The sequence below is a fragment of the Arvicola amphibius genome, chromosome 4 (assembly GCF_903992535.2).
Source record: "Arvicola amphibius chromosome 4, mArvAmp1.2, whole genome shotgun sequence".
In the NCBI taxonomy this organism is placed as follows: Eukaryota; Metazoa; Chordata; class Mammalia; order Rodentia; family Cricetidae; genus Arvicola; species Arvicola amphibius.
In genome coordinates this window covers 88819616-88833961 of record NC_052050.1, presented here as the reverse complement: position 1 = coordinate 88833961, position 14346 = coordinate 88819616, and the positions used below count along the sequence as shown (strand labels likewise).

General features: G+C 50.3%; 1 protein-coding gene across 1 annotated transcript in view; it reads right to left on the bottom strand.

The window, feature by feature from the left end:
- Nucleotides 1-911: 911 nt before the first annotated feature.
- Nucleotides 912-14346, bottom strand: part of Nsg2 (neuronal vesicle trafficking associated 2) — a 57704-nt gene continuing 44269 nt past the window's right edge. The window contains exons 4-5 of the mRNA XM_038328141.1: nt 4573-4683; nt 912-2181 (exon numbers count right to left, since the gene is read on the bottom strand). Of these exons, the coding sequence (XP_038184069.1) occupies nt 1990-2181; nt 4573-4683 (303 nt within the window). The 3' untranslated portion in view covers nt 912-1989. The remainder of the gene's footprint in view (nt 2182-4572; nt 4684-14346) is intronic.

The window sequence follows — 14346 nt, the reverse complement described above, 5'->3', positions numbered from 1 at the left end:
CTGAAACCCACCGTATCAAGACCTCAGCATCATAGCAATATCTCAGCATCGTGCCATTTTCTCAAGGTCACGTCAGGTCTTTTGCATCATACCAGAAACCCAGTGTATCAGGCTCGGATACCATGTCCGGCTCTGAAAACTATGTAATCACCGATAACACCATGGTATGCACTCAGAAACTTTAAGGTGGAGATCCCCCTCCCTGGGCCCCCAGTACCTCCTCCCACCTAACAGGGCACTCTGCTCCTGGCCTCCCGATCCCCTCTCCTGTACCCTCAGTCTTTCCAGCAGGCTCTGAGAAGAAGGAGAAGCTGTAAAGGACGGCCGAGACGCTCAGACACATCTATGTTTATTTTTTTTCCTGTCAGAAAATCTCAAGAATTACACCAAAAAATACTTCAGCCTCTGCTACCTACTGACAAAAATACACCACAAAATTATAAAGCGCTCTGTGGTTTTGCTAGGGATGATTTGTTGATCCGCTTCAGATGACGAATGAATTTACAGGTGACTCAAGGTGATGGGAGGACGGATGGGGGGAGGAGGGAGGACAAATCGGATGAGCGAGTTTGGCAGGATAGCTTGCGCTACGCAACTCCTGTTACCCAGCGGCTGTGTAAAATGATTTCAGCAATAAAGCAAGCCACAAAAAGCACTCTTACATGACCTGTTGGAGAGTCACTGGGAAACAGTAACACATGTCAAATGAACACTTCTCCTGGCCAGTTCTGGTCCTCCTGGGCCTAGAGCCAGCACTTCCGCAGAAAAGGGCCTTCCTGGAATTCTCCTGAGAAGCAAGAGGCTCCTGCTAGCTGCCCTGTGCCCTGGAATGGGAAGCCTAAGAATGCTGGCCACGCCCCTCCTGCTCCCCACCCCCCCCATCAGGGGCTTCTGGAACCCAGTTGGGGAGTTTGAGTGCACATCCTCTGTCAACACAACGAAGTGAACCAAAGACAGCCACCTTTCTTCTCCAGCTTCTTTTAGAAATGACCTGCCACCATTGCAGGCCCAATCTTCAGATTTCCTCCTGGCTGTCTCTTGGATTTCCTGGCTAGGCTCCCTCGGTCGCTGCTGCTGTCATGAGTACTTTGGGAAAGAGCAAACATGTAAGACCTGGGTGCCCATGCTTCTAGCTGGGCCCAGGGGCGACCCGCCTGTTTCCTTGCCACCCCTCTTCCTTTCTCTCCTTTTCCACCCCTGCCATCTTGAGAACACAGGCAGCATCTAGGGATACACCTAGAAAAATAAAAGAAAGACAACGTCTCAACATCTACCCACGTCTGTGTTTGCTGATTCACAACAGCTGCCCTATGAGCATCAGGAGCCTAGATCCCATGGGCTACCCTGGGTGGAGCATGGATGCCTCCCCCGTGGCTTTGTGCTCCTCTTGCAAACTCACCACTAAGTGGTACTCTATGCATTCCTGGTCTAGAAATGCCAGCGTCACCTTTCTCTCCAATTCAGCCTTCTCTGCCTTGCTGTGCTCCTCTCCTGCAGACCACAGGCAAACCAAACGGCTCACACTTTGCCACACAGATACCCGGTCGCCCACACTGAAGGCACCGGTGCCTTGTCTAAGAAGCCCAGAGAGGCTGTGCTCTTTCCTGCCCTGCTGTGTCTTCCTTACGGAGCCTGTTTCAGGTGCCTTTTACTCATTTTCTCTGGCTCCCCTTCCTGTCTCTAAATTATCCTAACAAAGAATAAGCAAGGGCTTTGAAAGTATCTTACATGGGAACAATCAACACGAAACATGCCTTTGTACACGAGCCTGACTTGGGTACGAAGGAACAATACGAAAGGACAAAAGGAAAGATCGATTCAGACGACCCCAGTGCACAATATTTTCAGGGAGTTCTCCCCAGACCCCGTCCTGCCCCTCCCCCACCCCGTACCCCAGCAGTACAGTGTTGTCTTGTAGCTTCAGCTTTGCCTAGCCAGTCGGGGGTTCCCCTCTCCACCCACCACCCCCATCCCGGCTGAGGCGGGCCTCTAATGGCCCTGGGTCTTGGGCGGCTTGGGCTCGTGGATGACGGCGGCTGCCGACAACCACGGTCCGATGGCCCGGGCAGTGCTCTGTTTGGCCACACTGTAGTGGCTGATGACGGTGTAGAAGCGGCTCCTGGAGCTGGGATCCTGGGCTGAGTAGTAAGCGTCCAGCGAGGCCGGGATACAGCGCTTGTGCTGGGGAAGAAAGAGATACGAGTCAAGAGTAGCCGGGTGGGCTGCTGGCACCCACGGACCCACAGACCCACGGAGACACTGCTGCCCTGCGCCGGAGTTTCAGAGACAGTACTGCTGAGCTTGGCCTCAGCAGACCTTCCCCAATTATACCATTGCCATCTTCAGAGCAGAGGAGATACACCTACTGGTACTGAGGTAAGATCACACTCATCGGCTTGATGACCATATGGCAATAGTAGTTCTTGGTAGCACGACATGACGTCCTCTTACCTGGTCCCAGTGACTGTCTGGGCCACTGTCCACAGATAATGATGATTTCCCGTCCTTTGTTTAATATATGTATTTCTTTTCTCTTACCAAGGTTGTTGGTTCCTAACATTAATATGAATTTGCATTATGAATTTGTATTATTCTACCATATATATATGGTAATCAAAAATACTACCAATATTAGCACTCATAGTGAATTGTGCATTGAACGGATGTTTCTATGTCTTAATGCCCTGGGCATTTTCAACTGTCTGATGGTACTAATGTGTACCTAGATAATTCTGTTTCTCGATTTAGCACAGTATCCAATAAATTCCATAAAATGGCCACTGTTACAAAGTAGGCCTCATTCCAGGCGGTTTGGGCCAACTCTAGGCCTGTGTAGAGTCCTGACAACCGATAGGTCAGATGCCCTAAAAGGCACTCTGCAGTCATGATGGTTCCAGCCTATGCAGGGTTCTCCTGTCGTCCCCACAGTGAGCTGAGGAGTAGCCACACAAGCTACTGAGATTCTGCAGGCAGTGGCTATTTGAAATACTAGCTTTCTTTGCCGAGTCTCTCCGCTTGATACAGAACTAGGTTCTTTGTTTAGCTTGTTTTCAATCTGCGGGGTTTACTTTTTCTTATTTATTTATCAAACAAGACAACACTTTACGTATTTTAAGGAAAATATATAACGAGCTAATTCTGGATGAACATTGCATCTGTCCTTGACTCCTTCCTTCCTCCTCTCTGAGTATCCATGTTTGATATTTTAAATGTTTATCTTTTTAGAATTTAGAAACAAGCCTCTTTCACCCCCCCCCCCCACTTTCTTCCTTTGTTTGCCAGTATTATCTCGAAGGGGAATCGATGTCCCGAAGCAGACAGCCTTTTCTCGCTGTCATACTCCTTAGGATCCCCTTGTGTGGAGAAAGCAGGGTCTATTCAGCTGTCTCTGCCACTTGCTGTCACAGTCTCCACTCTTTCAGAACCTCAGCTTTTATCCAGCAGGAGCATCACTCCATGGAGACACACAGCGGCACCAAAAGACACACGCTCTCAAGTTGGAACGGCTCTCATTTGATCCCCCACTTTGGAACAGCTTCCTAGCTGTGAGGCATTGGGAAACCCTCTTAACTAAATACCCCCAATTTCTGTTACTTCTTATGGAAAACAGGGACAAAAATAATCCCATTTTCAGAATGGTTGTGTGGCTTCGTAGAGATGATGTTTATGGAAATTTCTAGTAAATAGCCTGACAGAAAATAAGTACTCAGTAAACGGTGATTATAAAAATTAACACTGCCAGGCAGTGGTAAATCCCAGCACTTGGGAGGCAGAGGCAGATGAATCTCTGTGAGTTCAAGGCCAGCCTGGTCTAATGAGCAAGTTTCAGAACAGCCAGGACTGTTACACAGAGAAGCAAGCAAGCAAGCAAACAAACAAACAAACAAAAAACAACAAAAAAACCCACAAAAACAAAACAAAACACAAACAAAAACCAAGAAAAAATACATCATCACCTGTTTCCGATTTAAAATAGCTAACTTTATTGCAACTCATATGTATTGAGTCCGTTATCCCATAGGTTTTATTTATTTATTTATTTATTTAGTGCTAAACTATTTGACTGTTTGGGCATACATAATTCTCCAAAAGAATAAGAAAAGCCCTAGGTCACCCAACGCTTTGAAGGAAGGAGGGCAACTAAAGCAATGGTCAGGAGGAAAAGGACCCAGAGGACCAAGGGTCTGGACACAGGCTGGGAGGAAAGCTCAGAAGCGCTCTGCCTCGTGTCTCTTCAGGGACACCCTGAGGTAAGGAATCAGCAAGCTGGTCAGAAGATCCACGTGAAGTGGAGCTTTCCAAAGACGAGCGAGCCAGTGTCAAGTGTCAGTGGGCATCCTTCACTGCTCATGCGCAGTCTGGAGGTGGCCCACTTCCTGACCTTGCTAGACCGCTCTCGTGCCTGTCTGAGACTGATCCTTCAGGAAGCCATGATCACTCCCTTTCAGCTGTGTTTCAGTCCTTGGGGATAGTGCCATACCCAAATATGGCCACCAGGAAAGAGACGACATTGATAATGTCTCCGGTTATTGCCAATCACCTAGGGCTGCGCACCTGCCCTAAGCCCCTTACCTTATAGACAAATCCCTCAGGACAGCTGTGGTCATAGGTGAAGGCTTTGTAAACCACCAGGAACACAATGCAGGCGAGGAAAGCGAGGGCCAGGCTGACAAGAATGGTGACCTGAAAGAAGACAGAACTGAGCGTCACACAGTCTCAGCGCATGCGCTTTCAGGCTACACATGCAGCCTTCAGCATCTGGAGTCAAGAGGCGGGTTGGTACATCGGGAAGGGGAGTGGCCAAGCACCCAGGGAATTGAACGCTTTAGTCACTAACTAAAATTTAGCATGGGCCTGCGAAAACTTGCCCTTCAGGAGCTTCAGATTCTCCCTCCTAGGAGAATCCAGGAAGTTCTTTCTTGACTCTACAGATGCTTTCCCCGCTACTCTTCCTGTTAACATGAGGGTGGGGGCGTGGTTAAGCCATCACATCCTGGGCATTCTGCTTTCCTTCACCATCCCACCCCTATCGTCAGCACGGTGTTCTAATGTCAGGCACCAGTTGCTGGCTTTGCCTCTGCTTGGACACCTGGCACCATCTTGAATGCACCCCCATTCTCCCACTCCAACTTTCTTCCCGCTGCAGGAAACGGCAGCTCCACATAGTCAGTAGTGAACACACACCTTCCGGTCACGCTTAACTATGTCCCCCTATACTGCACATCAGCTCGTCAGGAAAATCTGCCTTGACATGAACTCACAACCTGACCCCTTTTGACTGCTTCAGTCATTTCCGGAGTGTCTGAAGCTATGCCACCTCTCCCCGGCAGTACTGACAGCAGCCTTTAAAACTGTAAAGGCTTTCTATAGCATGGTTGACACACAGCGATAGAAGACTTGGAAATTTTAGTTTTTCTACCCCCAAAAGCATGTGATCATCACCAAACAACCAGCTCAGTGTAAAGGATTGACTCTTGGCGGTGAGCGACAGCAAGTGTTTGTTTGTTTAGTACCCGCCATGCCAAACCGAAGCAATGCCAGGAATTACTGGAAAGGAGTATATGATCAATTACGAGCTCACATTGTGTCCACGACCACGCATGTGTACAAAACAAAAGGCACCTCCCATCTCCGTGATGCGAGGGTCTGCCGAGTTCTTGTCAAAATTTGAGAGTATGCATTATTTTTAAATGCTAGCCAATCGAATCAGTTGGCCTAAAAATTGGGCACAGTTCCTCCCAGGAAGAGAAAGTTCCTTTCGATATAGGAGAAAATTAAATCAATGTGGGTTTTTCTGGGGGGTCCTCAATCCCACATTTCACCCTCAGATATGGGGGCAACAATAGGAGGAGACAGGAATCTGTGATGCTCCAAATGAGGGGAGTTGCCTGATGACCCCTTTAAATACTGGATGGGAGGAGTTTGGAAGGGGAAAGACAGTGAGGAGAGAATCAGGCCGAATCCTTGGGTGAACACAGTCCACAAGAGATTTCTCCACTCGCATGGGTGTGAAATCCCATTTTAAGTTATTGTGGAAGCATTGTGCTGTCCTGGCTACTCTTTCCATTACCCAGGGCCTCTGCTGAAGCCTATTGCGCACGCGCCAGCCTCCCAAGCAGGCTGGAGTCTACTGCGCACGTGCCAGCCTCACAGGCAGGGTTATGGCGACCACGCAGGAGGATGAGGTGATTCTGAGGTCTGACTTGGGTCCTTCAGAAGGGCATGGGGCTGAAAAGCCGCAGAAGCCCATGGAAACGGAACCTGGAGAGATGCTATGCTCCCCCAAATTAATATTAATTTATTAGGAAAGCAGGTCACCCAGGATCACCACTCACCAATCCCAAGAACTCAAAAGCGCTGGCCAGAGAGTGTCTGCATTACAGATGTATAGAAGCTAAAACAATTCCAGATTGTCCAAGACTCGAAAGACAGAAATAGTTCAGGATAACCAAATATTATCTTATCAGCCTCTCATATTTAATGATTCCACATTAATGGGTTCAATTAACTAGAGACCAAAAAATTTGTGGAAAAGTAAAATTTTCTATACTGAACACATCAGCCTTTTTATTTTATTTTTTATTTTAATTTTTTTATAAATATGCTCCCCATATAAGGCTATATAGCAATTACTAACATGGATTTATATTGTACTACTTTATAAGAACTTCAGAGGAGAGCTAACACCCACAGAAGATGTACAAAGGTCATATGCAAATACACGGGAATTGCACATCAGAGGAGTTTGGTACCCCAGGGGGTCTTGTGTCCAGGCACCCCCTGATCTTGATAGATGGTGTGTATTCATATAACATCACTCAGTCATAAGAGGAATGAAATACGTGTTGACAGATGTAGACAGACCTCAAAACCATCACACCGAATGAAAGAAGTCATATCTAAAAGGTCACCGTGAAATACCGAGAATAGATTAAACTGTAGCGATAGAAAACACATTGCCAGGGGCTTGCGCACGTACACTTTGGGGGTGGGGCAGTGGGGAATGAATGATAATGGATACCAGGTTCCTTCTAAGTGATGAAAATGTTTTGAAATTAGACAAGGATGATGGTCACAATGCTGTGAATATTCTAAATGTCACTGAATAGTTTGTTTTAAAGTGACTAATTTTACAGTGTGCAAATTTTTACCTCAGGTTTGAAATGCTAGAACTAAGGGAACATGCTGCCTCCAGGGTGGGAGCCATTCCTATACGTGGTGACTCCATCAGAGAGCTCTAAAATGCTTCCCTGCAGGCCCAGCCAAGAGGGCTGCCCATGTTCTGGATGCAAAGAGTTATCTGTGCAGTATCTGTGGCAACCACATGGCTGTGGACGTCATGCACACAAAGGAGAGAGCAATGGTCCACAGGATCACCTAGCCAATATCAGCAGTCACAGGCAGCTCAAGGGGGCCCTGGGAAATTCCCCCATCCCAGTAACCACATGTGATCTCAGCCTCTGACTGAGCTGAGCCCCAGCCTTTGGCAAACCTAGCAGCAGGGCAAAATATCTAAAGACAGTCACGGTCCCAGGGAACATCCGTTTAGGTGTTCCCACCCCAGGGGTCTCTAGCAGGTTAGAGAAGGGTGTCCAACATGCTCACCCAGGGTTAGCCTCCCCAGACATGGCAGGGCTCTCCCATTCCTAACCTTCTCTGAGAGAAGCAGGTGTGATTCACCAAGGTCACCAAGGCCGACTGTGTGATGGAGGGGCTTTCAGAAAATGTCACTGGGAAAAGAGGAGGGAGGAAAGAAGGATGTGGTTTCAAGTATACTGCTAGGAGCATCTGAGGGACCCGAGGATGCTGACATCCAGGTTTTCCTCTCCTGTGACGCCTAACTTAATGGACATGGAGCAAATGGGCACAGTTTTCAACCTTCCAGTGGACTGTAAGGTACACCCATGGGAAGACTGGCTTCTCCTGTAAGCTGTTTGGATTTGGATCTCAAGCTGGCTGCACATGTTGTCATCATGTAGCAAGTGTTTTAAACAAGCCCCATCTCCTGCCTCCACCTGGGTAACGACCTCAGAATCTCTGGGATAGAGTCCAGGCTACAGGATGTCTGAAGTCCCCAACTCCTTAGAGCAGGCAGGGAGAAAGACATTGTGTGTAGAGCTTGGATAGGGTGGCTTGTGGGAATGCTGAGTGGAGGCTGGGGAGTAGCCTGGTTGTGTGTGCGATTCTGCCCATCAGGCTAGCTCTGGTCAGGGTAAGTGGAGGGCGTGTTGTCTGAAAGCCTTCGCTCTTCTCCTAAAGTTTAGTAGGGCTTTCTCTGTGACTGAGGCTGTCAGCACGGGGGGCGGGGGACTCTGGGACTAACCTGCAGCAGGGGATGTGACATTATGGGCAACTGCAGAGAACACCAAGTAGGAGGGCTGAAGGCTCTCAGTAGAGGACTGTGCATTTCCCAGAGGGCAGCTGGAGAAGGTCTGGGCCATCCTGGATGCAGGGTAGGTTTGACTCAGAGGAGGCAAAGAAGGAAGAGGCCTGGAGCGGAGGGGTGGGAAGTGGACATGCTCAGCACAGAGCCTTAACTCAAGGGTGGTGGGAACTATTGACAGTTTTACCCATGCAAGTGGCTGGATCAAGATGATTAGGCTTTGGCAGGGCTGGAGGCAGGGAGGCCAGTGGGAAGGCTGGTCATTAGGTTAGATCTCAAATGTTGAACTGGACTGGGCAGTAGAGTGGATTGAGTTGACTCTGAGACTTGCTTAGCAACTAGGGATTTCTGACTTGCCTTGCAGTGAGAGTTTCAGACAGATAGAGACCTGGCTGCCCTGGGCCAACCTCTCCCTTTCTAGAGGATCTGTGGAATTCAGAGGCCTCCAGAACCTGGAGCCTGTAGCTAAGTCCCCCCATGGAAAGGTGAGCCTTGGCCTGCAGGGAAGGACCTTCCGTTTCTCCACATACCAGGCTCTGAGCATAGAAACTGGGCTCCGTGTCCGGATTTACCGACTTACTTACAGCCCCTAGTTCCTGGAATTTAACAATCTGGGACTAGCAGTGAATTACACGTTTCTCGCGCTAGATTCAGCGCGTTGTGTGACGCGACTGTCACCACCTGCCAACACCTGTCCCTCTCTTCCGTTCATTTCCTCACTCCCTGACTTCCTCATCACAAACAGATGTAGGCTCTGAGCCAAACGCCATGAGGCAGGCAGGCTACTAGGACCGTGAAGTGAGCAGTCAGGTGAGAGGCAGGTATCAGCCCCTGACTGAATAACCTCCCAGCATGCCACAGGGCAGGGTGTGGGGCGGAGCAATTGGAGGACAGGGGTGGGCTGGAAGGAGCCAGATACTGTGATTCTGGGCAGAGCATTCCAGACTGCCCAGAGAGTCTGCAAAGAGCTTGGGGGCCCAGAGGGCCTGGAAGGAGGTACCTTGTGACAGGAGGGTTATAGGAAACATTGCTGAGGTGACAGGGACCAGGGCCATCCCAGTCAGGAGAAAGCACCGCTCTGAGACTTTCCACAGATCTCCGGCCCCTCCCCCACCCACTGGCCAGAGTCAGACACCCAGCCTCCCAGCTGCTTCCTTGCAAAAAAGAGCCCTTCCTCCATTATGTGTGCTCAGCAGAGCAGACAAGGCCCTGACACAACCTGCCTCCTTTCCTCTGTGTGGTCACCAGTTCTTACCTCTGAAGTCACTAACTTCTCAATCTGTCCTAGACGCCCTAGATCAAGGAGAGCTCATCCATCCCCCAATCTCCCCTCAGGTTCTCAGGCAACACTAGCCCCTTCCCATCCACTCCTGCTTTCTGAGATGCTCTGTATCAGAAAGAATCTGTCCGTCTGTTGTCCCCCTTGGGAGGCAGCGTGGGTCAGTTCTCACTTCCGGAGTTGGATTCTGTTTGATTGATGGTCCCTGAGGTAGAAGCTACTGGATCTTCATCTTTTAGACCAGACTAGGCACAGAGAGGTCATGCGCTTTCCCCAAGGACGCACAGCTCATTAAGCAGTGTTCTCCCAGGAGCTGAACTATGGGATGGGCCACCCGGGGCTGGTCTGCTCTGCTCCTCAGAAAGTGTGGACTGAGCACGTGTTCATCCACTGCATGCTGGCTTGAAACTCATGTCAGAGGTAGTTCTGCACCTGGGGCAGACGGTGCTAAATGTGCAGACGAGGGTCTTGCCCCGTGGGCTCCAACTTTGATCCCTGTGGAAACTTTCCTCCTCCACAAGAGAAGGATGGGGTCAGATAGACAATGCAGGTGAATCCCTGGAACAGGGAGGAGACTGGACCCTGAAATGCATGCCCACATCTTCTGCCATAAATAGTACCTTGTTTGGAAGGATGGGCGTGGCAGGTATGATTAGGTCAAAGGTCTTGAGGTGAGATCCTTGTGGATAACCCAGGTGGGTATTACAGTCCAGGAAACATGGCTTTATTGGAGACACATATGAAGAGAGACGCGCAGAGGAAGGGGAGGCCATGGAGGGAGCCCCAGGAGTTAGGCCAGGCAGAGAGAAGACTTTTTAGAGGACTGTGCTGGCTAGCTTCATGTTAACTTGAAACACGCTAGAGTCACTGGGGAAAAGGGAGCCTCAGTTAAGAAAGTGCCTCCGTAAGATCGGGCTGCAGGCAAAAGTCTATCAGGCATTTTCTTAACTAGTGCTGGAACTAGTGCCCACTGTGGGTGTTGTCATCCCTGAGCTGGTGGTCCTGAGCTCTACAAGAGAAAAGGCTGAGCACGCCGTGAGGAGCAGGTCAGTGAGCAGACCCCTCCATGGCCCCTTCCCCTGATCCTGCCTCCAGGTTCCTGTCCTGACTTCTTCAGGGAAAGGCGGAAGTGTAGGAAAATGACCCTTTCCCGCACTCTGTGGCTATGATCATGGCGCTTCCTCACAGCGGTGGTAACCCTGACTAAGACAGGGCCTAGCCACATGTTGGTTGTGAACTTGTGGCTTCTGTAACTGTGAGAGAATGAGTTCTGCTGCTTTAAACCACAGGGTTTATGGCCCACTTATCAGGACAGCTCCAGGGCACTAACAGTGTCCTCCAGAGGTGCCCAGCATGGGAGCTACAAGAGCTTTTTCTCCACACCACCGGCCAAGCTCCTCACTGCTTCAAAAGACCCGGATACTCAGGAGGACTGCGGTATGTATGACTCACCATGTATGGTGTGCCAAGTCATTCTCCCCATCCCCACCCCCACCCTCACACTCTTAAGCCTTGAGGCCGAACATATCACACATCACCTTCTCTTGCTATGTGTGTGTGGTGTGTGCGTGGTGTGGTGGTGTGTGTGTGGTGTACTGTAAGCATCACGACACCACTTCACAACCCAGCTCCTTGTGACACAATTCTGTACCGTGTGTGTGTGTGTGTGTGTGTGTATGAGAGAGACAGAGAGACACACACAGAGAGACAGACACAGACTCCTCAGTCCCCTCTCTACAGCCCCAGCTTCCAGCTCCGGATCTGGCCCCATGGAGAGGAGATGTCATACGCACAGCACATTCCCCACCTTAAAGCCGTGTCCTTGTTTTTGGCACAAAGCCCTCTCTGCTGTGACATCTCACATCCCCTCTGTCTGTCATCTGTCTGTCTGTCTGTTCACAGAGTCTCCCCATGTAGCTTCAGCTGACCCAAAATTTACACTGTAGTCCAGACTGAACTCAAACTCACCCTCTTGCCTCTGCTTCTGACTGCCCAGATCACAGGCATCTGCTGTTATGCTGGCTTCGGGCCCCCATTTCGTTGTTCCCCAGTATCCAGGGAGGCAGGAAGGGAAGGAGGGGCTGGCCATAAGTCAGTAGACTCTCGAGACTGACATAAAGACCACACGAGGTAATGCCTCCAAACTCAGTGGCTCTGACTGACTGCTCAATGGCACACACATCCCTGTGTCAGGGGACATGTATGTTCTCTCTCCTTTAAGCCTCATGCTGATCTTAGAAGCTCAGTCATCATCCTCACTTACAGACCTGGAAACGGAGGCACAACGAACACAGTTCTTGGTAACTGAAAGACCAGAGCCTGACCGAAGCCCCAGAACATTTCTGCATCCTTTCCCCAAATGCCACCTGGCATGCTCTGCTAATCCCCCCGTCTGCAGCTGCACCTGCCTTCAGGAAGGCAATGAAGTGCCACGTTACTGTGAGGTGAATTGCCCACTGATTCTGGGAGCACATGCCACCACAGACGCTAGGGTGGAGAGGAACAAAAGCCATTCGCTGTCTGCCCAGCTGGGCTGCTGACGCAGGAAACTTGGTGCTGGGGTAGCAGGGGCTTTGTGAGCATGCAGGTCCTGCTGCTCCTCTTTGCCACAATGCTCAACAAACTGCCCTTCCTTATGAAGAGAATAAACCCTGGAAACCTTGTGGCCACAGAAGCTCTCATTGGGGAAATTAAATTTCATGGTGATACAAAACCAGAGTTGCCCAATACATGTACATGTACGTGACATGTACGTGGCAGCTGCCCACAGAAGAGATGGAATTGTGGCACCTGGCGCCTTCTCCCTGGATTGGCCCTGAGGTTCCAACAACAGTGGAACAGGAGGGGGCTCAGAGCCTCTGCGAGGCCACCGAGACAGTTCTGGCTTCCTCAGCACTCTCCTTGGCACCAGACAGAACAGAGAACACAGGAGTCTTCCAAGATGGGCCATTTAGAGGGAAGCCCCAGAGCTGTCTGCACCTGGGTGGCTCTCCTGCTTCTGGGGATCTCAGTTTTCTTCTTGGCTGAGGGTGGTATTGTTGGCATCCTCATAGTGACTGAGTGTGGCGATGCATAGCAGCCCTTGTGTAGGCCTGGATCAGGGTAGACATTCAGGGTCTCACAGAAATGACCTCGGCACAGGGGGCAGCTCTGTGCCCATTTTACAGATTTGTGTCAGAGGCAGACAAAACAACTTGTCGTATGCAACTGTCTTCTTGTTCCTCTACAGCATCTTACCCAAAGAAGAGATTCTGGTGGTTTCTTTTCTCTTATCCCATTGACACACTTGAGGGGAGGACACAGAGTTCAACCTCTTGCTAATTTCAGGCTACCTGAGAACCCTTGACTTCACATATAAGATGGCTCTAAGTTGTTCCATTAATCTATACTAAGTGCCCAGATACAAACAACATGGGGCCGTGGGAGAGGAAGAGCCACGAGAGGGAAGTCACCAACTCAGCTCCAGGATATTCTATTCCTTCTGGCCTGGGCCCCACCAGGCCTGAATGTGGCTCAGTGGCTTCTTTAACACCAGGACCCAGGAAGTGGCACCGTCATCACCCTGTGTGCTCTTGTTCCCTTCAAGGGCAGGGCCAGCCTCTCTCTGAGCTTCCTTGAGGCATGGGGGTCCTTTGAGGACCCTCTGGTGGTTCCTGTCTTCTCTGGCTCTTCTGCCTCCCCTGCCTAGCCCATTCTTCCTAGGGCCACCGAGGGCTCTTCCTACCTGACCCTTCTGGACACTGTGGAAATGCTGAAAACCTTCCTCTCACGTCTCATCCTCAGGGCCTGCAATCTTGTGGAAGTGGGTCAGGTGGAGTCCCGGGTTCCCGCCTGCAGGTTCTGATAGCCTCCATCCTACCCTACCCCTGGAAATCAGCATAGTCCACATTGATCCTGGCAGTCTGGAAGCAAGGTACCCACAGCTGTCAATAGCTTATGATAGTCAAGATAAGTTTTCTGGCCTCGAAAGAAAAGAGAAGAGGGCTATTGTTCAGTGTCTGTGAGGAGCTGGTTCCAGAACCCTTGTGGGTCTTGTCACTATGCCCATCTCTGCCCGTACTGTTCTTTACAGCTAGTCATGGAGGATGAGGGATTGACCTCCCAAATAGGTGGCTAGGTTCCTTCTCTACAGAAATATTAAGACCCATGACCCCAACCCTGACCCATGAGACAAGAAGAAAAGGAAGCGATGTCAATGGGGCTCGGGAAAACAGGAAGGGAAGATGGAGGGAGGGCTGAGACCCTGTGTTCTGTCTCCAAAGCACAGGGCCTCCGAGAAAGCCTTGCTTACCATCGTCAGGGCACTGGGAAGTGAAACACATCAGAGGAAGGAAATGCTACAGGTCTCCAAGGCCATGACCTGGAGGACCCAGACCCAGAGGACTAGGTATGACGTGTGTATGCCTGGCTGTGGCTTATCACCATCAAGGGCTAAAATCAAAGCCACCAGAAGAATAAGAGCCCATGGCCAAGTCCAGCCAGGAGCAAGCTCCCAAAGCTCTCCTGGGGTGGGGGGCACGCAGGCTGGGCTTCATCCCCACCTAAACTTTGTTGTTTTTATTTGCCTGCATGTAGGAGAGTTACAGACAGTTGTGAGCTGCCGTGGGGGTTCTGGGAATTGAACCTGCATCTTCTACAAGAGCATATAGGTGCTCTTAACCACAGACCCATCTCTCCAGGACTC